Here is a 27,590-nt window from a genome sequence, read left to right as displayed (position 1 = left end):
TCTAGTAGAATACGCAAGGATGGTATCTCTAGCTCGACTGGTTGTACAGCTTCCATGCCGTAGGTCAAATAGAAAGGAGTAGCCCCAGTGGGCGTTCTAACAGAGGTACGATACCCCCATAAAGCAAAGGGTATCTTGCTTGGCCAATCTCTGTAGTTGTCGATCATTTTCTTGAGAATCGTGACAACATTCTTATTTGCCGCCTCTACCGCGCCGTTAGTCTGTGGTCTATAGGGCGAAGAGTGGTGATGCTTAATCTTGTATTTGGCTAGCAATTGCTCGGTTTCAGCTTGGAAGTGTGACCCATTATCGCTAATGATCTCATGTGGGCAACCATATCGACAGATGATGTTGTTTTGTATGAATTTTGCCACATTTTTAGCCGTAAGACCAGTGTAGGAAGCCGCTTCTACCCATTTGGTGAAATAGTCAATCGCCACTAGAATGAAACAGTGACCTCCTGTTCCGGCTGGGGTTATTTTCCCGATTATGTCGATTCCCCATGCAGAGAACGGCCAAGGAGATGTCATCGTGTATAGCAACGAAGGAGGGACATGTTGTACATTCCCGAAGATTTGACAATTGTGGCAGTGTCTCACGTATTTGATGCAATCGGATTCCATTGTGGTCCAATAATATCCCAGACGTGTGATTTTCTTTGCCATCATGGGCCCACTCATGTGAGGACCGCACTCTCCGTCGTGGACTTCTTCCATCACCTTTCGTGCCTGTGAATGATCAAGGCATCGTAGGACTACACCAAGAGGTGTTCTTTTGTATAATTCTCCTTGCATCAGAGTGTATTGGGAAGCTAGTAGGCGTATAGCGCGTTGTCCCCTTTTGTCCATATCTGGTGGATAGGTACCATTAAGCTTGAAATTCAGGATTGCTTGGAACCAGGGTTCCTGTGCGATTTCCTCTTCGTCGGTGATTTGATGGACGTAAGTTTGGCTCGACTGGCGTCGTCGATGCACAAAGGCATGTTCATCATGTGATCTGGCATATTAATCAAAGATGCGAGTTTCGCAAGAGCGTCTGCAAATTGATTTTCCTCCCGAGGTAGGTGTAGGTATGTTACATGATCAAAGAATTGAGCGACTTGATCTATCCTAGCCTGATAGGGTGCGAGGCTTTCACTTCGTATTTTCCAAGATCCTGTAACTTGGTTGATGATCAGTGATGAGTCCCCATATACTCGGAGGTTTTTGATGCCTAAGCTTACTGCCGCTTGTAGTCCAATGAGACAAGCTTCGTATTCTGCAGCATTGTTTGTCACCTCAAAGTCGAGTTTGACGGCAATCGGTGTATGCTCACCTTCAGGAGAAATGAGCAACACTTCTATTCCAAATCCTCTTAAGTTGGATGCTCCATCAAAGTATAGGTCCCAGGAGTCTACATCTATTTGAAGTATATCCTCGTCGGGAAATGACCAAGTATCTATGGTTTGTGCGTCGTTGATGGGATTTTCTGCGAAGAATTCGGCGACGGCGCGACCTTTTATAACTTTCAGTGGCACATATTTAAAGTCGAATTCTGAGAGCATCAGAGTCCATCTTGCCAAACGTCCGTTGAGGACGGAGTATATCTTGACGGAGTAGCTAAGCATGTAGTGACGTAGCTTCTTCGTTGCCCACACAAGAGCAAGGCATGTCTTTTCGAGTTGTGAGTATTTGCACTCATATTCCAAGAACTTCTTACTTAGATAGTAAATAGCTCTTTCTTCGCTTCCTACGGTTTGAGCCAACATGGCACCCATGGCGGTTTCCGTTACTGTGAGATATAAACCAAGAGGTTGATCTCGTTGCGGTGGCATGAGCACTGGTGGTTTAGCCAATATCTCCTTAATTCGGTCAAACGCCTTTTGACAATCATCATCCCACATGGTGTGGTCTGTTTTCTTGAGTTTCTTGAAGATAGGCTCGCAAATCATCGTAAGTTTCGATATGAATCGACTTATGTATTGTACCTTTTCCAGGAATCCTCTGACTTCTTTTTCTGTTTGAGGTTGTGGCATTTCAATCAGAGCTTTGATTTTTGAAGGATCTATTTCTATACCGCGTTGGCTAACGACATATCCCATGAGTTTCCCAGATGTTACCCCAAATGTGCATTTCTAGGGGTTGAGTCTCATGTTGTACTTTCGTAGTCTTGCGAAGAACTTGCGAAGGTTTGCAATATGTCCCTCTCTTTCCTTGGATTTGACGATCATGTCATCTACATATACCTCAACTTCTTTGTGCATCATGTCGTGTAGGAGTGTAGTTGCGGTGCGTTGGTATGTAGCTCCGGCGTTGATCAATCCGAATGGCATTACCGTATAACAATATGTTCCCCATTGGGTGACGAATGCGGTCTTGTGCATATCTTCCATGGCCATCTTGATTTGGTTATAACCCGCATATCCATCCATGAAGGATAGTAATGCGTGGTCTCATATTATCTACCAATATGTCAATGTGAGGTAGAGGGAAGTCATCTTTTGGACTTGCTTTGTTCAAGTCCCTAAAATCAACACGATACGGATTCTCCCATCCTTTTTGGGCACGGGTACTATGTTAGCTACCCAAATCGAATACTCGGAAACTTTGATGAACCCGGCTTTGAATTGCTTGTCAACTTCTTCCTTAATCTTTAGAGCCCATTCTGTTCTCATTCGTCGAAGCTTCGCTTTACAGTTTGAAACCTGGCTTAATCGGAATCCTATGTTCGGCAATGTCCCTGTCGATCCCCGGCATGTCTTTGTAGGACCAAGCGAAAACGTCTTTGAATTCATTTAGGAGGTCTATGAAATCGGCCCTTTCGGTTGAGCTCAAGGTAGTCCCTATCCTAAGTTCTTTGGGTTCTAGTTCGGTTCCTACATTGATAGGTTCGGTGTCTTCTATTACAGGTCCCCCTTCCCCTTCCTGTAGTATTTCTTTGGCTACGTAGGGAGGTATTTCGGTCAAGTCCGGTCTTGGTCATCCTCGCATCATCGTAAATGTAATTGCACTCAAGATAATACAAAGAGTAAGCGAACTGATTTATTCATATTAAGATTTGAGTAAAGTTGAAACAAAGAAGCCAACTGATCCATGGTCAGTGGCGGCAAAGGGACAGTAATTGGGGCATTTCCCGAACTACTGTGACTACTCGAGGCTAAGCTAGGAGAAATGAAGGGAGTGGGGATGACAACAGGAGTAGATTCTCTAATGACTTCTCTAGACTCCGACTCTGACTCTGACTCCGACCCCGACTCGAACTCGTCGTCTTCTGGTTCTCCTTTGAACATCTCTCCTTCTCCAGTGGTGAGCTTGAAGAGTCTTCCTTGGTTGTTGGTCCATTTGATAGATTTTCTCCACCCTTTCTCGCCGCTTTGTGTCGATTTACTCGTGATCAACGCGGTGGGGTTGAAGCGATCGTCCTGAAGTATCATAGTAATGATCTCATCCTGCGCGGCCCTAATGAATCGATCTTCTCCAAACAATAGGCTAACAGCTTGTTCGTCTAAGCGAGGTGCTTGACGGGTTTTGACGGTAGGAACCGTTTCTGGAGGGATGAAGTAGCAATCGTGAAAGATCTCGATTCCGGCTAGCTTCCTCTCAAGATAATGCCAAGGTTCGGGAAATCCGTGAAAGAGTTCTGAACTTCTTTCTTGAACAAAGTACCCATTTAAAGTGGGGAGATATGGCCTCATTTGGACTCCTACGTGCTTGCGGTTTTGGACTTGGGCGAGCATTTCGAGAACTTCCTCTTTTGTGGGTTTGTACCCTAAACCAAGTGGTATTCTTGTTGAGTTGCCTTCCTTGTATGGTGCGAAGGTATTTTTCCGAATTGGGTTCAAAGGCATTCCAGGGAAGTATCCCTGAGATTTGAGTATGTGGTTGACCACCAAGTTGGAGTAGGGATTATAGTATAAGGGTGCCAACTCGCTTTCTATGACGTTTACACTTTGGAAGCCCCCAAGTTCGTATATGGGATCCGCAAGTACTTGATTGTTTGATTGCTTCTCGATTATTGCCTTGATGGGTGACGAAGTGATCGTCACTACTTCGCCATTTAGTGGAATCTTGATCTTTTGATGAAGGGTGGATGTTACCGCTTTGGAAGCGTGAATCCAAGGCCTTCCCAGAAGTATGTTGAATGAAGCTTCGATGTCCACTATTTGGAAGTTAACCTTCCGTTCGATTGGTCTTGTGGCTATGGTTAGGTTAGCAAGTCCTACCACTTTTCGTCGCGTACCGTCATATGCACGAACACCTTGATTTGTAGGAGTCCAATCCGACTCTTTCATGCCTAGTTTGTATGCCGTTTTGAGGGGTATGACGTTGACCGCGGAGCCATCGTTTACCAAGGTCATTGGCACATTTTTCTTTAGACAGATGACAGTGATATATAGAGCAAGATTGTGACTAGCGCCAAAAGGTGGCAAGTCTTCATCCGAGAAAGTAATAGGATTACTTAGCTTAGGTGATTCTTGGAAGACCAAGTTGACTATATCTTCAGGAGTAGAGTTATGTGCTACATTCAATTTGGCCAAAGCTTGCAGTAAAGCTTGGCGATGTGGGAATGAGCTTGCCACTAGTTGCCGTGAAAGATCGCCTTGGTTTTCTGTAATTGCTTGAGCAAATGATCAGTGGGGTCATCTTCGTTGTCATTTGGTGTGATGACGTTGGTTGGACCGTTTTGAGTAGTGCTTTGATATGGGCGACCCGAACGAGTTAGGTGATCCACATCTTGGTCTTCACCATTTTGGACTATTTCCTTGACTAGGGAGTTTTCAATGAGATACTCGTCCTCATCGTCATCGGCCCAAACCCCATTAACTGCAGCTAGTTCCTTCATTCTCATGATATCACTTTCTAGTCGTATGATTTGATCGACTAATTTATCAACCATGGTGACTACTTCTTGCATAGTGGCATTTTGAGAGAAGATCAATGGTACGCGTTCTTTAGGTATTGCGTTGGGGTTGCGCAAGGCCGTTACCATGTTTTCTAGTTCCCACACTTGTCTATCTACATTCCTTGCCCATGTGATGAAGTCGGAAATGGTAGGGGAGATAGTAGAGTAGAGCCTTTCTTTCTCAATTGCATGAATTTCATTTTCGGTGGGAGAAATGAGGTGTGAGCAATCTAAGGTAGATTCGTTACTTGTAATCACCAGAACTCCAAGAGGATTCTGAGTGTTGTTGGGCTTACCTCCTGGTGGAATTGGAAGTCGACCATCTTCAATCATATCTTGAAGCACGTGTTTCAACTTGTAGCATTTTTCTGTGTCGTGCCCTTTGCCCCTATGGTATTCACAGTATGAATTTTCATCCCAAAACTTGGACTTCTTTTCGGGTTCGGGAGTAGGTCCAATGGGTTGGAGTTTACCTTGCTTCATTAACCTTTTTAGTGCGTTGGAGTACGTATCCCCAAGGTTTGTGAATTTCCTTGGTGGAGTAGTTTTCTTAGATGGCTCGAGAAGGTTAACTTCGTCGGTCTTGCTAGTAGAGCCGTATGAACGACTTGTGGACCCTTGATATCCTCGACCTACCGTTTTGGACAAGAGTCCTTTACGGATGTCATCTTCAATTCGTGTCCCTAATACGGTTAAGTCCTTGAAAGTCTTGATGTTTTGATATCTCAAATGGTTGGCATATATGGGCTTGAGATTATCCACAAACTTTTCCACAAGAGTAGCCTCATCCGGGCGTTCAACTAGTTGAGTACTAGTCTTCCTCCACCTACTTAGAAAGTCGGTGAATCCTTCTTTGTCATTTTGGGTAAGAACCTCTAGAGTACGCATGTTGACTTGGATCTCGGCATTATCCGCATATTGTTTAGAGAACTCGATTGCGGCGTCTTCCCAAGTAGCGACCTTCTTGTGATCTAAAGTGTAGAACCATTGCTTCGGGATGGTGTCAAGAGATGAAGGAAAGATCCTTAAGAACATCTCGGGTTTGATGCCTTTGATAGACATGTAATCCTTGAAGGCACGGATGTGGTTCAAAGGGTTCTCATGTCCTTTGAACTTAGGGATATCCGTCATGCTAAAGTTGGTTGGCAATTTGGAATTAACGGCTTCATACTTGCGATTGTTTTCCCTATAAATGTCATCCCCTTTAAGGTACATCAATTGCTCCTCTAGGTATTGGAGTCTTTTCTCAGCTGCAGTCGTCCCTATGATAGGATTCTCATCCCTAGACTCGTCATCGGAGTAACGTAGTACTTCACTTTTGAGGGGAGGCAACCTTCCCTCTACATCAAAGATACGGCCTTCGATGAGTTCAAGGCGGTCATAGGTTTGGTTTTGGGTAACTTGCATTTGGGCTAGCGCGGCTAGGATTCGATCATTACTATCTTGAATTTGTTGGAGATTCGTTTCATCACTTGATCCGGGCATCTTGGAAACTGGATAAGAGATCGGCGACGAATCAAAACACGATCGACCATTCTATCACACTTGCTAAAAGAGGAAAAGTTTTGACTCGTGAAGTGGGTGTGTGCCACTTGTGTTGAGTGAGTTTTGAAGGAAGACAAGGTCTTTGAAAATGTGTGTCCTAGTCAACTGTAGTGTAGTTGTAGGAGTGGACTCGAAGTGAGGTTTTGAAATGGGCTTGTGGCCCGAATTTTGACACGACAAACGGACAGAGTTTTGACCGGATTTTGCGCTAATTGAAGGCCTTTTTCGAAATTTTGTTTTGAAATTGGGTTTTGGTTTTTGAAAATTCGTCATGATTTGTTTAGAAATGGTGATCACGTAAGGTTTACACATTTATACAAGCATTATAACGGGATGCTGAGTGCATTTAAAAGGGTTTTGGTTTAAAGGGTGGGTTGCCATACCGAACCATCAAACCCGAAGTCTGTGGAGAGGCTCGTGCCAAACAAGAGTAAGGCCGATTCCTAGTCCATTTCCTCAAGTAGTGAAGGCCCTTGATACAAACAAGAGTAAGCATCATGGTATGGATGACGTCAATCGCTATCCATCCTTAGGCCCAAATAAGAATTAGGACCGTTTAGACGGGACGATTGGTCGAATAGGTTGGGTTGGGCCTAGGAAGGCCGAATAAAACGGTCTAGGAAGACCGAGTTATGAGAACCGACAATTGTCTTGTACAAACTATTCCCTAACCTCGTTCAAGTTTCACCCTTAGCTACACGTAAGTGTATTATCCCCAGCGGAGTCGCCAAACTGTGGACAGCGGGCCGCCCACGGGGGCGCTTGGTGAAGGTCGAAAAACAAGCGTTTGCATTTTGTATGGAGTCGCCACCAATTTTTATGGGAAATTGGAACCGTTCGAATACCTCGTGTCATGTCAAGGCACAAAGTAGTGACATGAACACTAAGCAATCGTTACCCTTAGCATTCTATGTCTAGAATGACTCTCGCGGATGCCAATGAACACGGGTGCTCACAGATATCTGGAGTAAGGGGTGAGGGTACGTATTAGGAAGCTCTTTTGATCGAACACCTAATCCCGCCCGCCTCGATAGCGGCCTCTACTAATGATTAGGGAAGTTATTCGTACTCGATATATCGTCGGTTATATGCATGCAATGCAACATCCATTGTTTTAATCCTAACATGTGAGAATTAGACTAAGTCGGTTGACACGTAATTAGCATACAATTGGGTCGAAGTAGGATTTAATGTTCAATTACAGGTGAAAACATGCAAATGATACAAGAAAATATGATAAATACAATAAAGAAATTACAATAATGAAAATTACATTAATTACAACGGATTAGGCGATTTATGTCGAAAATACCTTCAAAACGGATAATTTGAGAAAAAGAATAAAAGAATAAATCAAATAAATTAACGAACAGGAATTAGCGTGATATTACGGATAATAGTTGATTAATACGTACGCTAATTAAACTACGTCAAGGCAGAAACGGAGTTCGAGGACGTAACTCATCCGAACAAAGCGCAAGCAGATCGCCCTCGAAGAAGAGCGCAGCATTCTTGCTCGCGTCTGTTCCAAGGGTGAGTTCTGGCTGTGAAGCCGGAACTGCAAATCGTTAATGTTAATTGGTGATTTAATGATGGATTGATGATATTTACTCGGATGAAAGTGATTAGCAGGTTGTTTAACATATGAATAGGTCATAAAAACAGTAAAGCATGAACGAGACGGATGCAAACGGATTAATTACATGACGGAACAATGATAGTGAAAAGTATTAATGAGTCCTCTATTGAAATCAATTAACTAACATTAGATACGATGGATATACAACGAATATGTGATGAATATGCGAAAAGACAGATTAAACTATATCAATGACGAATTCCGTAAAACTCAATATGAACAAATTGAACCTCTAAAATCCGGGTTTGAATTTAATGACGAAAACCCGCAAATATGGATTATAAGGGATTTAAGTCGGATTTATGACAATTAAAACATGTTAATGATGATGAATAATAATATACATGTGATTATTAAACTATTGTACCGAAGGATTAAAGAAAACAAGTAAAAACAAATAAGAAAGACGAATTACAGAGGACGAGGAAGAAGAAAAGAAGCGAGAATCGCGGCGGCCTCACGAAGAGGCGCAGCAGAACTCGCGCTCCTTCAAGAGGCGCAGCGATTCTTGTCGCGTCTTTTCTCGACGTCTCTCTTACCGGAAATCCGTAAAAAAGAGTTTTAAAGCACGGTTTTAGAAATCGGTTTTAATGGTGTTTTCGACATAAATCTTACAATGGTGATACGATAAATAAAATACGATAAATAAAAGGGAAATTTACACCCTCAGACTTACATGTTGACGGAACGAGAAGAACTAAGATATCGATTAGTGAATGCTCGACGCGAATGCAAAGAAAGTGCCCTCGTAAGAGGAAAACGATTGATTAATTTAGTTGATTGAGTGTAGTTGGTCAAATTGGTCGGTCATGCAACGGAGAGGCTGGTACCCGGAAAGATCCGAGCTTACGTGGTCGAAAGTTCAAGCACGTAGGCGCCAATAAGTAAGAACAAAGTCTAGAATGCAAAGGGAGAAGAGAAGGGCGGACACTCGCGTGAGAAATATGAGGAGCGAAGGCTCCTATTTATACTAATCACACGACGGAATTAGGGTTTCGTAGACTCTTTGGAAGTGAATCTCGGAAAGATATGAAAAGGATACGTAAGACATGCAAAGAAGGGCCTGGGAAAAGGCGCAGCAGCCCACGTCTCTTGGAAGAGGCGAAGACTGGCTGCGTCTATTCCCGTGAGGTTTCCTCCTCTCAAGAAAGATTTCCGTGTTTGAGTTATGGTAGGACGGAAATAATTCGATTATCTTATGAATATTACGGGATATTATTTGCCAAAAGATAAAATTTGTGAAATATGGAATAGAAATATCCGGAACATTCCAATATTCGACTCGACTGGATTTAACTTATCGAAAAAATGGAGACGGTTTTTGACCGGACTCGAATGTACTCTAATTATCGCCAAAACGACCGTATCGGGACGTAGATGACATCTAAGAGGTAGACATTTAATATTTGAGCAATCACTTGACGATAATCTTACGAACTGTCGCAAATCGTTCCGCGTATCAAACATGCGGCCCAATCATCACCGGGTGGTTTGCGGGAGGTGCAGAAATGAGGTATCTACAACGGTAAAACACTCCTACTCTTACATAACAAAACAAACAAATACGATTAATCAAAATAACATTTTAACACAGATAAATTGAGATATAACGCCTTACATATTCGTCAAGAAAGTTGTATCGTACGACACAACGTCTCCATACGATTTAAACATAGCTCGGTAGCGTGAATCACACCAAAAAACATTCATTGGAGCCCCAAAATCATCGAGCTCAATTGCATAGAAATAATTAGGATCCTCCTCTTTCATCTTCTCAAAATATGCCTTCAATTCTTTAGCATCGCCATCTATGACGCTACGTCTTCGTTCTTGATTGATGGCGTTTCGACTATCACTAAACTTAAAGCCAAGGTTCTCATGACCTCCCCCCTCCAAGACCAACGACTTGTAATTATTTAATATTGAAATACTAGCAGCATCATTGATCATCATCCTCTTTTTGAAGTAGTCATTTATATGTCTAAACCCAACAAATAACCTATTTTCTTAGGATCCATCTCATGGTTGTGCTCTAAATGGCATTGCGTTATCTTCACTACGTCTTCATCGTCGAAATAATCGGACTCAATGTAAGCATTGCATGCATCCTTGGTTTTAGCAAAGATGACCACAACAAAGCCTTAATCTTTCATACATATGATACCGCAGTTCATTCTTAAAGGAACCTTTTTTTGAAACACCGTCTTCCTTGTACTTTTTAAAGAGTTTATTACTGCGAATGTACCATGAAAACCCCTTCTTATATGTGTATGAATGGGCGAAAGTCATGAGTTCTTCGATGACTTGTAAGCCAAACCTACAACAGTTTCAACAATGTTGTCGTTCTCAAAGCAGCAGATAACGACGATGTCATCATCATCCACCGGACCGCCGCCATACAACTCGACATACTCTTTCATTAAATCAACATCGCCATTATATTCGCTTCACCGTTGCCTTTTTGTTTCTCACGCCGTGAACATTCACCTTCTTCATACAAGTTATTGAGATCAAAATCAAGCGCCATTTAATCAAATGTTGAACGAGTATTTTTTTTTTTGGTGTAGATGTTCAACGAGTATTAAAAAATAAGGTTTCCAAAATTTTAATCACTGTATTTTTTTTGTTAGTATAAGTTACTGTATTTAAGTAATGAAAATAATAAGAGAGATAAAGTGTCAATTAAAAAGATTAGATTAAAAATAAGTGTTGTTAGTTATAAAGATTAGATTAAAAATAAGTGTTGTTAATTATAAAGATTAGATTAAAATAAGTGTTGTTAATTATGGAGATTAGATTAAAATAAGTGTTAATTAATCTTGGGGTTATTCCCAATACTACTCCCGTCAAAACCCAAATAATCCCTCTCATTTTTCCCTCCAACTTTCCCTCCAAACAAAAAAAGAATCTTTGACTCACCTTTACACGCCATGAAATAACGATTGACCAGATTGTACAAGGCCTTGTACACGCCGTGTACTCCTAACATCTTTGCTGTCTACAATCTAAATAAATATACATCAAAGTGAGCCTCACATTATTATTATTATTATTATTATTATTATTATTATTATTATTATTATTATTTTAATGCATTTAATTTCACTAAATATATCATTGAAATTAGCTGGACTTTTTATGTTTCCTGGTTGCCACCATTTCAACCTAACTTTTATTATTACACATTCATTATCATCTCTCTATCTTCTCCTCTCATTTCTAATTTCATCATTTTTACCCTAAATTTTTTCTGGGTTTTGCTCCAAATTCTTACATTAACATTTCCTAATTAATAAAGTTTTAATCTTTGTTATATTTTCTTAAGCCCCAAGTTTGGTTTTTTTGACAATGTTCATGTGAGGAAGCTTGGTTAACACGATACATAAAGTTGGGTAGGTGTTCATTATTTTGACTGTCATTGTAAAAAGTTTTGACCTTGGAAACATAAATAATCTTGGGGTTATTTGATTTTTAAAGGTCAAAATTTTGGGGTGAATAAAGGGTTGTTTGTAAAATAATGGGTACTGAAATAGAAGTTCAACATATTCCAATGGTTCAATCTGAGGAAGAATCCAGCACTAAATCTCCAAGGTGATTCATTCAACTTGTAGTTATTTAATCCCTTCGTTCTTGTTTCGGTCATTTGTTTACCTTTTTTATTCATTGTGAGCGGTATTTTAATAAAATGTACACACATGATTGGGACGAGGAAAGAAATACCTTCATTGTATTTTTACCCTTCATTGTATTTGTATTGTGTAATGATACAATGGTGGTAATTGGTGAATCAGTGAAATTTCTGGTACAAAAAATGGAATAAAAGAGCATGAAAAATTGGCAGATGAATCGTCTCAGCAAGGCTTGAAGGAAGATAGCAGTTTATCACAACCTTATTCTGATGGACAATTGGATGATCACATTGATTCAGGTATTGTCAGAATTAGTCATTTACTCATGCTTTTTTTTTTTTTTTTTTTTTTTATTATGTTGCAAGAACAAGGTATAGGAATACATGTAGCTTTTGTGAGTATACAACAAGCGCGGTGGTTAAACTATTTAATTCCATGTTTTAACAATGCTGCATTTCTAGGGTCTCGAACTCAAGACCTATGTTAAACTAGATCAACCCTTGACCAATTGATCGATGTGCTCATGGATTGTAGTTGGAGTTTAATGGAAATATTAGACAAGATGTTTGCTATTAAACTAGATGAATACATTGGCGAATTATCTTCCTGTTAGACAAGATGCATTTAGGAGAAGGGATGAGTAGCTTGAAATCGGGTCTTCAAAGGGTTGAAATGCATCGGCATTATGTTTGTGATGTGTAGTTTATGGGGCATGATGTGTTTTACATATGTTATGTGGTTCCTAGTCCTGAATTACGATTTGCTTAATGAAAATCGAATCTATCTATTGTTGAAATATTACTAGTAGACATGACAGTGACACCTCAATACATACCCCCAATGATCCCTTGGAATTCCTCATCTCTTCATCAACCACCCATTACTTGTTGAACACTTCAACTTAGAATGATGTTGAATGTTAGAAGTTGTGTTTTGCATGATCTTATCTGTGTGAAGAAGCAAATTGTGACTCCTTAGTTGCAGACATGTCTCCAAACATTATATGGGGTTATTTATAAGGAAGTTTCATTTACGGTTTAGTAGCATGGAGTTGGTGATGAAATTGTACAAGTGTGTATGTTTACCGAAGGGACTAGCCTCCAGTTATATCGGGGTTTATATGAGGAGGGGATAGTTTTCTTGGACCCGAAATCTGTATTAAGTTCACAATATTTTATACGAAGTAATAAATTTTGATCCTAAATGCGATGCCATATTAGATAATCCTTGGAAATGAAATTTCAGATGGACTTATCTAGATCGGTTCATTTGTCCCTTTTTAAACAGCTTTCTAATCTAGATTATGATAACATTAGGTTCTGGAATGGAAGCTTCTATGCATGATGCTACGACAGGCAATAAAGTTTCCAATCAGGGAGATGCTGCCACCAATGTCCAGGTTGCTCGGATTAAAATTGGCACTGGAGATCCTGTTAGCCCCTCAATCCTCACTTCAGAATACGACTTAGACAGGATTCTTATTGATACAACTGCACCATTTGAATCTGTCAAAGAAGCTGTTTCCAAGTTTGGTGGCATTGTTGATTGGAAGGCTCATAAAGTTCAGACTGTTGAGGTGATGTACAATACACTTTTGCCACCAATCTGTTCAAGAGTATTAGGCATCCGATTCAGCCATTGTCTGTTTGTTGGTACTCATGACCTGGGTTCGAACCCTGCCAACATCAAAAATGTCCTGAGTTCTGACTCCTACGTACAAAAAAAAAAATGGATATCCCATGCACCCCTTTGTTTTCCAAGTTCTGTAATATACCCTATCTTTTAGAATCATCTATACACCCATAAAGACAATGACTAGTTCGTGAAATAACTCAAGTACCATAACTGATACGAAAGCAATAACTCTGGTCTTTATAATGTTGAAGTTTGGTCATGAAAAGATGCTTCCTGGTAAGTAAACAAATGATTATGTTGATAAATCAAGAAATGGATGATTAATCAATCAAAAGTGCTAAATGTAATATATATGACAAGGGTGATTTGAGTATTCAGGTTGTTTGAATAACTTCTCATTGTGTGTAGGTATATTAGACCTTTTAAGAAAAAAAAAAAAACTCAGGGTTACATGTGAGAATCGGAAAAATACTAGGGTACACCATTGGACTACCCAAAACCACCTCTAATACCTTGAATCTGCAGAGGCGCAAAATCATTGAACGAGAACTCGTGAAGGTGCAGCAGGAGATCCCTCTGTTTAAGGAACAGACAGAGAAAGCTGAGCAATCAAAGATCCAAACCCTTCAGGATTTGGAAAACACTAAGAGACTTGTTGAAGATTTGAAGCTAAACTTGGAAAGAGCACAAACAGAAGAGCGTCAAGCAAAACAAGATTCTGAGCTTGCCCATCTTAGAGTGGAAGAGATGGAACAAGGGATTGCTCATGAGGCTAGTGTGGCTGCTAAAACACAGCTTGAAGTGGCTAAAGCCCGGCATGAAGCTGCCATTGCTGATTTAAAAGCTGTCAAAGATGAGTTGCAAAAACTACGAGATGATCATGCAATTTTATTGACCGAGAAAGATGATGCTGTAAAGAAAGCTAAAGATGCTGTTAATGAATCCAAGGAGGTTGAGAAGACTGTCGAGAACCTTACAGTAGAATTAATTTCTACCAAAGAATTGTTGGAGTCAGCTCATGCTGCCCATTTGGAAGCTGAGGAACACCGAATTGGAGCAATTATGGCGAAGGACCAAGATAAGCTCACCAGGGAAAAGGAACTGACGCAGGCAGAAGAGGATTTGGCAAAATTAAATATGCAAATAGAATCAGCCAAGGATCTAAAATCAAAACTGAACACGGCATCTACGTTGCTTGCTGACTTAAAAGCTGAACTGGCAGCTTACATGGAATCAAAAATCATTCAAGAAGTCACTGGTGACAAAACTCATGCCGGGATGCAGTCAGCAGTTGCTGCTGCCAATAAAGAGCTTGAAGAGGTGAAGGTTCACATTGAAAAAGCAACTGATGAAGTGAACTGCTTGAAGTTGGCAGCCACATCACTAAAGTTGGAACTCGAGAAGGAAAAGTTGGAGCTGGACAACTTAAGACAAAGAGAAGGTATGGCTTCAATTGCAGTTTCATCTCTTGAAGCCGAGTTAGAAAGGATAAAGTCAGAAATAGATTTAGTTCAGGCAATGGAAAAGGAAGCTAGAGAGAAAATGATGGAGTTGCCTAAGCATTTGCAGCTTGCATCTGAAGAAGCCAATGTGGCCAAATCGGCAGTTGAATTGGCTCGTGAAGAGTTGAGGAAGGCGAAGGAGGAGGCCGAGCAAGCTAAAGCCGGGGCGAACACGATGGAGAGCCGGCTGCTTGCAGTTCAAAAGGAAATAGAGGCTGCTAAAGCTTCAGAGAGGCTAGCCATGGCTGCAATTAAAGCATTACAAGAAAGTGGAGCAACCCAAATTGTTAGTAATGATGAGGATACTTCTAGTGGGGTCACACTTTCCTTAGAAGAATATTATGCACTGAGCAAACGCGCCCATGAGGCCGAGGAAGAAGCCAACATGAAGGTGACAGCTGCAATGTCTCAAATTGATGTAGCAAAAGCATCCGAATTGAGATCCTTGACCCAATTAGAAGAGGCAAATCGAGAGGTGGAAGAAAGAAAAGAAGCTCTGAAGATTGCCGAGGAGAAATCTGAAAAGGCCACGGAAGGGAAATTGGGTGTGGAACAAGAGTTGAGGAAATGGAGGGCAGAAAACGGGCAAAGGCGGAAAGCAGGTGAGTTGGGTCCAAGCTCCGTGAATAGCCCGAGAAAGAGTATTGAGGAAGGACAAGGAGTGAGGGGCATTGAAAGATTGTCAGATTCTTCCATATATGGGCAGGAAATTAAGATCGAGAGGGTTGTCGATTCTAATTCTTCTCATGTTCCCTTTGGGCAAGGGCTTGGATTGAAGAACTTAGCTCAGATAGCTAATCCCACTGGGTCTAGCCAACAGTCAACAACGCCAAACTCATTCTCAGACGAGAGTGTAAATAGTCCAAAGGGGACATTTGGGCAGAGTAACACAATGAAGAAGAAGAGAAGGTCATTGTTTCCGAGGTTCTTTATGTTCTTGGCTAGAAGAAAATCGTCATCCAAGAATTCATAAGCTCCTCGCCTCTAATGGTTACTGATCAAAAGTGCTCATGTTCCTTATTTCCGGTTTTTTGCTTCGTATATTTGTGCTTTACTTTCATTCTTATGTACATGACCAAAGTTTTTTATTGAAGGCATTAATGATGATTGATGCCTAGTTTTGGAGCTTACTATAGTGCAGATTATGTGAGAGGGTTCCCATCATTCCCATGTATAGGTGAAACTTTAGAATGGGACACTAAAACAAAAGTGGAAGTTGAATTAAACGTGGGCTCATTTTTACAATATCTTCTTCTGCATGATTTGTATCCCAGATTTCTGTTTTTTAAACTTTTTCCATATTTTAAATGGAGCCAAAGATTTAATAAAGCGCATTCTTTTTTGGATCAAATTGTATCAATCAAATCTGAATCAATCGAATCGAATGGAATTAAATCAATCGAATCAACTTAATGGAGCCAATCAATCAATCAATCAATCAATCGATCTGATCAATCAATCGAATCAATTGAATCAAATAATAATAAAAAGATTATATTATTATTATTATTATTATTATTATTGTTATTGTTATTATTATTATTATTATTATTATTATTATTATTATTAAATATTATAATAAAAATAATACCAATAATAATAATAAATATTATTATAATATTATTCATTAATAATAATAATATATTAATATAATCTAATAATAATAATCTAATAAGATATATAAAAAATAAAATATTAATATAATAATAAATAAAGTAATAATAATAATAATATATTAGTAATATAAATGATAACATTATTAATAATAATATAATATATTAATAATAATAATAATAACTAAAAAATAAATAATATAATAATAATAGGTCTAATATAACAACTTATTAACATAATAATATTAAATATAATAATAATAATAATAAATATGTGATTAATAATATTAATAATGAGTATATTAATAAAATAATAAATATTAAATAATAAATTATTAATATAATAATATTAAATATAATAATAATAATAATAAATATGTTATGAATAATATTAATAATAATAAATATATTAATAAAATAATAAATATAATATAATAATAATAATGATAATAATAATAATAATAATAATAATAATAATAATAATAATAATAATAATAATAATAATAATAAATGTATTAAATATAAATATAATAATATAAACAATACGAATTAATTATTAATAAATATAATAGTAATATAATAAATATAAAAATAATAATATAATAATAATAATAATAATAATAATAACAACAATAGTAAATACATTAACATAAAAATAATAATAAGAATATCAATAAGAATAATAATAGTAATGTTGAAATAAACTTGAATCGAATCGAATCAATCAATCAATCGATTCGAATCGAATCAATCGAATCAATTGAGTGAATCAATCGAATCAATGGAGCTGAATCAATCAATCAATCAATCGATTAGAATCGAAATTAAGTCCAAAAGAACAGGGCCTAAGTTTTAGATCATGATGGAATAAATCACAATGGCCCACTAAAGTAGCTGTGCTTCTTGCTCTTGTGAAATAGCGGTCCTTGGATGGAGTTCTTGACGCAATGTTCATCTTGAGTCATTTGGAAACAGCCTCGTGTTGCTATCACAAGGGTGAGGCTGTGTACATCCGACCTCCCTTACCCTGCAATTTGCGGGAGGCATTGAGATAATGTTGTTCATTGCTGTTGTTAACCGAGGAAACCCCTGTTGGTTAAAATCACGAAGTGCCAATTCACATTAGGCTCTCACGACAGCTCTAATGGTTACAATCAAAGTAATGAGTAACCTCTTGACTCCATTAAGTACAAAATTCAGAACCAGAAATAAAAAATTATTGGAGAACATCGGTGATTCTGTTAGCATTTCATTATCACCTAATCCTTAGAGAGTAAATCTGGGTAAGATCACTGAAAACAGGACAGGTAAATAATAAGGTTTGAGTTAGAAAAGACAATCTCGGAAACCTGACAAAGGTAAACTTTAAATTTCTCGACATTTTAGCAGAAACAAGAGCAATTGTAAAATTTATGGCTTAGGAAACGCGCTTTCGTTGCGCAATCTTCCTACGCCACTCAGCTGACATGGCACGGCTTCTTGTACACAACACCAAGGTGCGAGTCACTTTCCAGTCCTAGTTGTACATAAACTTCAGCCCCTTCAAAAGGCTTGTCATTTTCATTTTCATCTTACCAAACAACTCATAAACCTGATTACAAACAGTCCAGTCCCGTTTGATTCAGCACGAGTCTATGCACCTTGTCAGTCACCTAGAGCCTATCATGCATTGTCTGATGGGTTACTCGCAGAAACTTATAATTGCACCTTAGTTGCAAAATCCCATTATAAAAACCTGTGTTACACAGTTGTATGAATACAATTTTATAGATGTGATATTCCTCATTTCATAAGAGGGATTATTGAATTGGTTGGTATGTATACAAGTATACAACCTTCTAATACAAGATCAACTCAATCACCATAGTTTTGAATTCAAATTCATTATTAGACATTAAAACCCTCTGCCCGTAGGCATTGTTTATGAGCCTCGATCAACTTGGAACATGCATCCTCACCATGCTCGACTATACATTCGTCACGTAGTTTCTTTGTATCCGGGCATGCACAGCATATCTTCTTCTTTGGTTTTTCATTTTGCTCAGAAGTCTTCGTGACAGTGACAGATTCCCGGTTCACTTCAGTTGCTGAGGGACTTACCGTGGAAGATGCCCATGCCGTTGATGTCAGCAAGCCTCCCATGATTAATTATAACCCTGATTAAGGAATAAAACATGATTCTTAAATAAGTTTATCATCTGAGAAGAAACTAAACAGCATTTTTACAATTACAACAAAACAGAGCCATTTTCAAAAGAATTTGAGGTCAGCTAATGTGTTTTCATCAGAAACAACACTTCTTTTAATCAGAAACAAACAGAAAGTGGTACGTGTAGCACATCTCTTCAATCATGGCGTAAATCCAACAAATAGAAAAGACGAAGAAGAATCAAACAAAACAACATTACGTATGCGAGGTGCAGTGTTGAATGGTTGGCAAAAGTCTCAATCTGTTAACCAGTATCTACTACAAGACTATTTTTATGTCTCTGGCTGAGGAACTTCTGTCAGAATCATAGGTGAACAACACTGGGGAACTTCAGTTAAAATCGATAGGATCAACACCCAAGTGACCATGTCCTCTATTCAACTGAAAGATCAACAACTTGTTCAGTACCTACAGCTTTAACTTGAGAACCACTAGATTTTGTGTCCAAAACCCTCTATCCAGTATCCACACAACGGGTAGGATAACATTCGATCACAAACTCATCTACGCGACTATGTTATGCTATAAGCCCTCGTTAACCAACTAAAAAATAAATATGATACAAAAATTTTAACTCTTCATCCTCTCACCTCTTACTAAGCGACTTATACAGGTCACTGCCACCAAACATAGTTGGACATGCTGCCAGGGATGTTGCTGTCATGTGCGGGCACACCAGAACTCGGCGACGTCATCATTAGGGCTGTATTTTATAGAAGACGTCGCCTCGGTCACTTCATCTTGATCATTACCCAGGACAACAATATCTAACATATTCAAATACCTTTGTAAAACCAAAATCTAATTTAACCCTTTTTCCAACCAGGGTTAACTAATCCCCTCCTCAAATAAATTTCTATCGACAGCAGCACACAAGCAGCTTAGAAAAGGTTAAAAATCAAAATACAATGTTTGACAAGGGTTAACTAATCACCTCTATGATATCTCTTTATACTTGGGCATCTCCCTTAATTAATACTAATACTCCGTGCCTCTCTAGCATCAACTTCATCTATGACACCCTAAAGCCAATAGGCTATCTTACAATAACCATATCCATATATAAACGTCGTTACCCTACCGCCTAATGCCTATAAAGACCGAAGAGGCTCTTGCTCAAAGTAAGAGTTGTACCAAGGCTTTTCCTATCAATGATAAAGGGTTTGTTCCCAAGACACATTTAAAACCTACAATGTCAGGAGTTAAATGGGGACAGACAGTCCGACACAACCAGAAATCAATGTTCTTGTTCAACAAGACCTATCTATGGCTTGTTTTTAGTAAATCTTAAACCCTCCGTCTCAATAATTTGTTTACCTGTAATTAACATATCTCTCATGAAGAATAAAAAGGTAAACAAATGATTGAGACGGGGGGAGTAACTTATGAACCAATCATACAATAATACATTACATTTCAGCAAATTGATTGTATAGATACCCTATTCTCCAAGTAATGAAATGATTACACAAACAAGTTTGAAACACGAGAAAACAAATAACCCATAAAAGGAGAGATAGACTTAGAGAAAGGAAGACTTACGAAGAAGGATGAAGATTAGAAGAAGGGCTAAGGTTTTGAGAAACTAAGGAAAAGTAGGCGGCACTGCAGCTGTTGTTTCTCAATCTCGTATTCTTGTGTTCTTCACGGGCCCTCGTGGAGAGTTTTAGAGACGGTCGTTTCTTTCTACCGTGTGTATTCCTACTCCTTAAATAGACAATAGGTCGCTAGGTTCGGGTTCGGGTCTGCCTTATGTTTACATATCGGGTTTCCTAGGCCAGGTTTTTGTATGTCGTGATAAAGATTTCGAGTATTTTTCTCAGGGCTTGTTTGGTTGCCCATTAAAATCATGGGATTTTAAACTTCCTAGGAAGTGTAAAACCATGATGTTGTTTGGTTGCCAAAATCATGGGAAGTAGAACTTCTCACATGAATCTACTTCCTCCATTATGTGGAAAGTCACTCACCAAGCCCCCCTTGGTCATTGGAACTTCCCACATGAATTAACTTCTCACATGCAAACCAAACACTTTTTGGGAATTCACGTGAATTGGAAATTCATGTGAACTTGAAGTTCCCGGGAACTTTAATTCCCTTATGTCAACCAAACAAGTCCTCAGTTTTTTGCATTCACGATAAAACAATAATAACATGCTTACTTCTACAAAATTCTAGAAATGTCTAATTTTTACTGGTATTAAAAAAACGTAGTTGCTCATTTATAAATTCAGTGACAATGGTATTAAAATAAGGTTGCAAAAATAAAATACTAATTTATAATCATTTTGAAGATGAGTAAGGCCATAAGGAGATATTATTTGTTAATTAGCGAGATTTAGTGTCAACATATATTTTTTTTTTTTTTTTTTTTTTTTTTTTTTTTTTTTTTTTTGCAGCAGTAAACTCAAACACATTACAGTCCCATAGTCCTTTTAGCGAGCCTATGGGCATAGATATTCAGAGTTCTAGGGATAAAACTACAACAAAAACAATGGAAAAATGAGCAGAAACTACTAATATCATCTAATACTCCTCTAATTAGATGGTGCTATTTGCGAAGACATGTCACTTGAAGCAGCAATTGAAGGCAACCCGAGGGTAAATCCACATGGAACAGACCTTGGGAAACAGACCATCTAAGAGCTTCACGCATACCTCTTGCTTCCGCCAAGTGCGACTTAGCTTGAATCGACCCCCCCCCCCCCAACGGGAACATAATATCACCACTAGGATAATAAGCGACCCAACCCACGGAGGCATCCAAGTTTTGGAACCAACAAGCATCCACCTTAATTCTAATCACTCCACAATCGCAACCATTACCCACAAGGAAGAATGGATAGCAGTTCCACATCCTGTCCGTGAGCTCCTTTGACAGAATCGTATCCTGCCCATCCCTCCCCATTTTAGGCCCTCTACCCAATTCATGTGCCTTAATCGCCGGTGTAACATCACTAACCCGCTTATTAAAGAAAACCGGGAGGTTAAAAGCTTTACCCTTGAAGAGAATCAAGTTTCTCCAAACCTAGATGTTCCAGATTATAGAAAGGAACTGCAATATCCTGTTCTCAGCATCAACCAGTGTACCAAAAAAAATAATCTAGTTAATCCACTCAACACCTAGCGTAACATAAGGTAAAGCATTTAACCCAAGGGAGGACCTGTCCCACAGCCTCAAAACTAAGTTACAGTCTCTAAACAAGTGTGATAATGTTTCCACAGCCTGAGACTCAGACCCACATAGGTGGCAGTACAGCTCCACAGCGATACCTCTTTTTGCAAATTCCGAACCCATAGAGAGAGAATTAGTGATAATCCTCCAAATGAGGATTTTCCAAACCTGCGGCCCTAAAAGATTCTAGAGAATAGATTTGCAAAAAGCCTTACACGCAGCCGTCAACCTATTATGGTCTTTCGATGTTCCCTTCACTTTGAAAAAATTCTCAAAAGCAATACCATACTCACTTTTGACGGAATACTCTCCAAGCCGTATGCTTCCAATACATGCAATCCGCAGTCCACGGATTATAGATCGGCATTGCAAGGACTATATTACTCCACTCCTCGTCCAATATCTCCTTAATGAAGCTTTCGTTCCAGCAACCCGACTTAGAGAAGAGATCCTTCACCCGTAGGTTTATAATATTGTTATCGGCAGTCTCCACAATTTGGTCATTAGCATCGGGCATGCTACCATTAACCCAATCCGAAGTCCGAATATTTAGATTAGACGAAATATTTGGTTTCCATGCAAAATTATGTTGAATAAGCTCTAGGCCATAGTAAATACTGCGGCAGCCCATGACCAATTTGAACTCTTAAAGACCCATACATTTTCGCGCCAGCTATTATCTTTAAAATTTTATCCCTAAAGACCGTGCAAAACAAGGAGTTACTCTTTGAGAGAAGCTTTCATCCATGTTTAGCCAGCAACGCTTGATTAAGGCACTCAATGTTGCGAATCCCAAGACCACCCTTACGTTTTGGTAAACTAAGGAAATCCATGCTACACCAGTGAATACACTTACCCGATTTTATCCAGCCCACCAAAAATGTGACAGAATAGAATTAATTCTATTAGCCACACTTTGTAATACCCGTCCTTTTAGGGACCCGTTGACTGACCTTAGACACCGATCTTGACCTTAGGAAACCTCACGAGTGATGTCTTGTGACGTAGTGAGCTTTGGTTTGTGTGCCATTCGATCTAGCTGAGGCTACTCGATCGAGTAGCTTGGGAGCTCGATCGAGTAGAGGTCACTCGATCGAGTAAGTTGGTTACTCGATCGAGTAACGGGTTTGCAGCGGGAATTTATAAATCGTCAATCGTGAAATCCCAAATCATTTCTCTACCTTTCTTCCTAAACCTAGATGCTGTCATTCCACTTCTCCTCGACCATAATCCATTTTCCTTGAGGCCTTTGAGGATGCTTACACCATGGGGATGGGATGCTTAAGTCGGGTAGCGGTCTTGACGCCGGATTGCTTTGTATAGGTATGTTACTATCATCATCGTCATCGTCATCGTCGTTTTTAGTTAGGTTTGTAGTGGTAGTAATAGATGGTTATAATGATTGTATAGGTGGTTTTCATGGTTGATGGGTGTCTTGTGATTGGATGCGGAATTGCTGCGGTTTGCTAAAGGTAGGTTCGCCTACTCAGTACTGTTGATTATCTAGAGAGTCTATTGATAATGTTTGGTTGGTTTATAGTCAGTATTGTTGATTGGTTGTGATAGTTGTAATGTTGTGTTGGTATAGAAGTTGGTGATTGTTGTTGTACAGCTGATTGTGATTGTTCATCTGTGGTTCTCGAGGTGCGCCCTCGGCTGAGTGGAGTCACTTGCGGAAGTGGCTTCACGCCCTTGATTCACCCTCCATGGAACTCGCCACGGGAGGGGATGTGCACATTAAGGAACATGGATTTATCGCTCGGATAGATGAGCGGGGCTTCGGTGGGAACGGCTGCGGTCCCCTACTGGCAGGACTGGACCTTCGGGCAGTTAGAGATGTGTGGTTGGTTGGAGGAGGCGTGGTGTGTTTGTGTTGTGGTACTTGTGTTGTGTCTTCTCTTGTATGTCTGTTATCTCAGTCACTAACCTTGAGTGGTTTTGTAGTGTTGTTTGTTTCTGTTGTGTCTGCCGTGATCCACTATGGTGAGCAGTCAGTCTTAGCAGGTTGTGGTTTGGATAATAGCTGGGTGCTTGGAGGGACGAGTCTATCACGAGTCACGACGGAAGTAGTGTCTCTTAGCTGATAGTGGTTTTGAGTTGTATCTTTTATATCGTCTGTTGTTTGTTTTTCACTTGTAATATAACTTAAATGTTCTTTTATCGACATTTGATTACTACTGTCCTCGGGCAACCGTGATGGTAACACCCTTGTCTGCTAGGGAAGGTCTTGTTAAGGCTCTTTGGTAGATGGGGGTGTTACAAAGTGGCATTAGAGCGACGATTTCAGAACCTGAACAAATGAGCCCAATGAACATAGTGAGTCTAATAAAATGAACCTGGTGTATGTATGTTGGAAGCCCCAGCTGATGCTTGATTTTGGGTGAGTAGGCTCCCTCATTTCAAAATCACGGGCCCATTATGCATAAGCCAGTCACCGGTTATGGGAATATCGAGTCGGGAATTATGTGCCTAGTGTGTATAATGGGTAAGTTAGAAATAACTGTGATATAGTCTCTGTTAATTTTTAGTGTGTGTAATTGTGATGATGAACTGCGTAGAGTTATGGTTGAGTAGAAGTGTGGGTGAATGTAGTAGAAATGGTGAAGTGTCAATAGTATATGACAATGTTGGGTGATGTGGTGGTAATGATGCATTCTAAGTCTTTCTATGCGTATTAGTGTATAAAGGAATTGCGAGTCTGGCGTGTAGTGATGATAGTAAGTAGCAAGTTTTGAACTAGTTGTAATGTTTGTCAAGAAGTGATGGGAACTTATGATGGATGTCTTGTTGAGTACTTTTGTGTTATGAATTGTTGAGTAGTTTTGAACTAGTTGTGAGGTTGTGACATGATCAATTTCTAGCAAACTCGGATGATATATGACGATTTATTGTTGGATGAATGCTTAGAATAGTGTGAGTATAAGTTGAATTGTTGAATTTGCAAAAGAAGGATTAGAAGTGAGACAATGTGTTGAGTATATGCATGAATAAGTTAATGGCATGATAAACCGTTTTGTATAGTGTTTGTTAAAGAATGAAGTAGTATGTATCTTGGTTGGATGGAATAGTTGAGTTACATTTGCATAGTAATAAGGTGTCGTGAATGAATATAATAATCTGTGACGAATTCCAATTACGTTTTGGAACTGACACGAGTTGTTGTTTTGCAGGAATAATAAACTCGTAACTTTTAACCTTGTTCTTAATCTTGCTCGACTGAGTACGTGTGCCTACTCTATCGAGTAGACCTCATTCGATCTAGTTGAGGAGTTATAAGATTGAAATAGCTGAAACTGCCAGCGGAAACTCGATCGAGTAGCTCCAACTCGATTGAGTAGAGGCCACTCGATCGAGTGCCTTACTTACTCGATTGAGTAAGTGAACAGTACACGGGTAAAAGATGGGATTCTTATACCCTCTTCTATCTTTCTTCTTTCTATTTCTCTTCATACCTTAACCCTACCTCCTCTATAAACCTCTCTTTGCCTCTCAAACTTGGTGCATTTGGTGTTGATTCTTTGATATTCTCCTTGTTTAATTCATCCTTTTGCTTGCTAATCATTCAAGGTAAGAATGTTCATCCTTTTCTATGTTTTTAATTGATTAGAAACATGTAGGTTGTTGGGATTTTTCTGAAAAATTTGATTTATATGCATAAAATCGTGCTAGTATTTGTTGTAACATGATCTATTTGCTTTAATTTGTTGAGTATTGATGCTAGAAGTAGAAAAAATCGAATCAATTTGTGGGTTTGTATGTACCGAATTTTCTAGGGCTTGGGGGATCAAATTGATTTTTGGTTGTCTTTTGCACGTGAAAGGGGGGAAATTAAGTGATGTATGTTATGGGTATCATGTTTAGTTTTGATTTTGATGAATTTTGCTCAAAATTTTGCCTTAAAACTCCGTCTTAAAAGTGCCCCAAACTGAAAATCGCCCCGAATCTTTTGATGATTGCTTATTTGGAAACCTATTTTGGAAGTTTAATGCCTTAAAGTGTCAAGTTAATGTGTTAATTGAGGTTAAATCTTTCAAAATTTTATAGCTGTGAGACCGTCTGATGAGAATTTGAGAATTGTATACTTGAGGTTTTGGATTGTTTGGTGAAAGTGTGTACATAGTAGCTTTTTTTCCATGACTATACATGAAAGTTTATATGTTTCCAAGTAAGTGTTTGTTTGTATCTCTAAAATATGTGTCGAAAATAGATGCCGGGACCAACTGTTGGAACCCGTCAAAGTAAGAGGGGGAGGGCTTCTGAGCCTGAGGTAGGTGAGGGGAGTGGGGGACCTAAGGTCCCACCGGTGCCAGAGTACCCTTATGTTGTCTTTGCTGATTTTAAGCAAAGAGATGCTTTCGTTGCTTTATAGAGACGTCGTTTGAAACCCACCCGCTGCATTGATACTACCATCTTGACTGACCTAGGGATTGAGACTGATGTGAGCCACATCTTTGAGACTTTGGGTATGACGGGGCTGTATCGTCTTAGGAAACACTCTTATGCTTTTATGACCTTGGAGTTCATGAGTTCCTTTCGTTATGATGCGGTGGAGAAGACCGTGAAGTTCCATCTCATGAACACTAGCTTCTTTCTGATCATGGACATGTTTGCCACCCACCTCGGCCTCGCTAGACCAGAGAAGGGAGCCCTTAGGGACATCCCGACTGAGTGTGGAGCCAGTAGCCTCATGCCTTGCTTTACCGGCAAGCCACCCCCCACCTCTAGAAACATGTTGATCAATGATGTGCAACACGTCACTCTGAAGATCTTTCTTCGTGCTATGGCCTGTTTACTTTATGATCGGAAAGATGTGAGTAAGCTTAACTCACATGAGGTGATGTTGCTTGCGGCGTACCTTAACCCCACCCGAGCCCCGCGAGTCTCTTTCAGTGCCCCGGCCATAGTGTGTGCTAGCTTAGCTTTGATGGCCTCTTCTGACACCCGTTTCTTGAGTTGTGGTGCCATTGCCACTCGGTTGGCGGAGCGGTTGACCACTTTTGAGGCCTCATCGGCCTATACACCTTTCACCCCGACGATGCCTACCTTGGACCGTGAGTACTTTCTCGACCAGAAATGGTTGAGGACCTTGGGGGATGGTGGGTTAGCGTGGAGAGTTTTGGGGATGAGTTGGATGAGGATACCCGATCCTGAGCACCTTTCCGTGACCGAGCCTTTACCGACGTCTGTGGTGGCAGCCGATTCTGATGATGATGAGGAGGTTCCCGATAGGCAGTTTTACCTCATTGATGATTACCTTTTGGAGGTGATGCCTGAGCCGACGAAGAGGGATCAGGCTAAACCCGAGGATAGACAACCTAGAGTGGGGAGAGGCCCGCGACGGGTGAGAGAGAGGATGGCTGAGACCCAGCCAGAGCAGCATGTGCCTCCACAGTTTCAGTTCCCCAGCTACCCTTCCTTCTTCAGCCCTGAGATGAGAGTGAGTGAGCTCACGGAGAGGGTGTCCACTACCTTGACACTCTGGAACCTCCTTGAGATGGCTTATGTTCAAGGCATCGGAACCGAGGCGGCCCAGCCGGTGTGGTGGAGAGGAGTTGGAGATGATAGCGGGGTCTTCCATTCCTATGGCGTGGAGCGGTCCACTTGGGGAGAGCCTATGAGTTACCCCTACGGTGTAATACTACAGTTTTCTATGTCTTTGGGTACTCTATCGAGTGGGGCTTACTCTGTCGAGTAAGTAAGTTGTTTTACGAAACAGTATTCTGTCTGATGGGTACTCGATCGAGTAAGTGTGGCACTCGATCGAG

General features: G+C 39.8%; 2 protein-coding genes across 3 annotated transcripts; one reads left to right on the top strand and one right to left on the bottom strand.

Annotated features, from left to right (window-relative positions):
• The first annotated feature begins 11,216 nt into the window (after positions 1-11,216).
• On the top strand, positions 11,217-16,078 carry LOC141617158 (protein WEAK CHLOROPLAST MOVEMENT UNDER BLUE LIGHT 1-like). 2 transcript variants are annotated; one of them, XM_074434341.1, is made up of 4 exons: positions 11,217-11,656; positions 11,857-11,993; positions 13,011-13,270; positions 13,855-16,078. In XM_074434341.1, the coding sequence occupies exons 1-4, from the start codon at positions 11,583-11,585 to the stop codon at positions 15,802-15,804; spliced, it is 2,421 nt and encodes an 806-aa protein (XP_074290442.1). In that variant the 5' UTR covers positions 11,217-11,582; the 3' UTR covers positions 15,805-16,078. The 2 variants fall into 2 exon arrangements, with proteins under 2 accessions (XP_074290442.1, XP_074290443.1); XM_074434342.1 differs by having other exon boundaries at positions 11,243-11,656; positions 11,907-11,993.
• A 2,061-nt stretch (positions 16,079-18,139) lies between these two features.
• Positions 18,140-20,323, bottom strand: LOC141617157 (uncharacterized). The gene is made up of 2 exons (XM_074434340.1): positions 20,196-20,323; positions 18,140-18,600 (listed from the first exon to the last, which is right to left on the bottom strand). The coding sequence occupies exon 2, from the start codon at positions 18,584-18,586 to the stop codon at positions 18,332-18,334; it is 255 nt and encodes an 84-aa protein (XP_074290441.1). The 5' UTR covers positions 18,587-18,600; positions 20,196-20,323; the 3' UTR covers positions 18,140-18,331.
• Between the last annotated feature and the right edge of the window lie 7,267 nt (positions 20,324-27,590).

This window comes from Silene latifolia, chromosome X (assembly GCF_048544455.1).
Source record: "Silene latifolia isolate original U9 population chromosome X, ASM4854445v1, whole genome shotgun sequence".
Taxonomy (NCBI): Eukaryota; Viridiplantae; Streptophyta; class Magnoliopsida; order Caryophyllales; family Caryophyllaceae; genus Silene; species Silene latifolia.
This window is presented reverse-complemented; position numbering and strand designations above follow the sequence as displayed.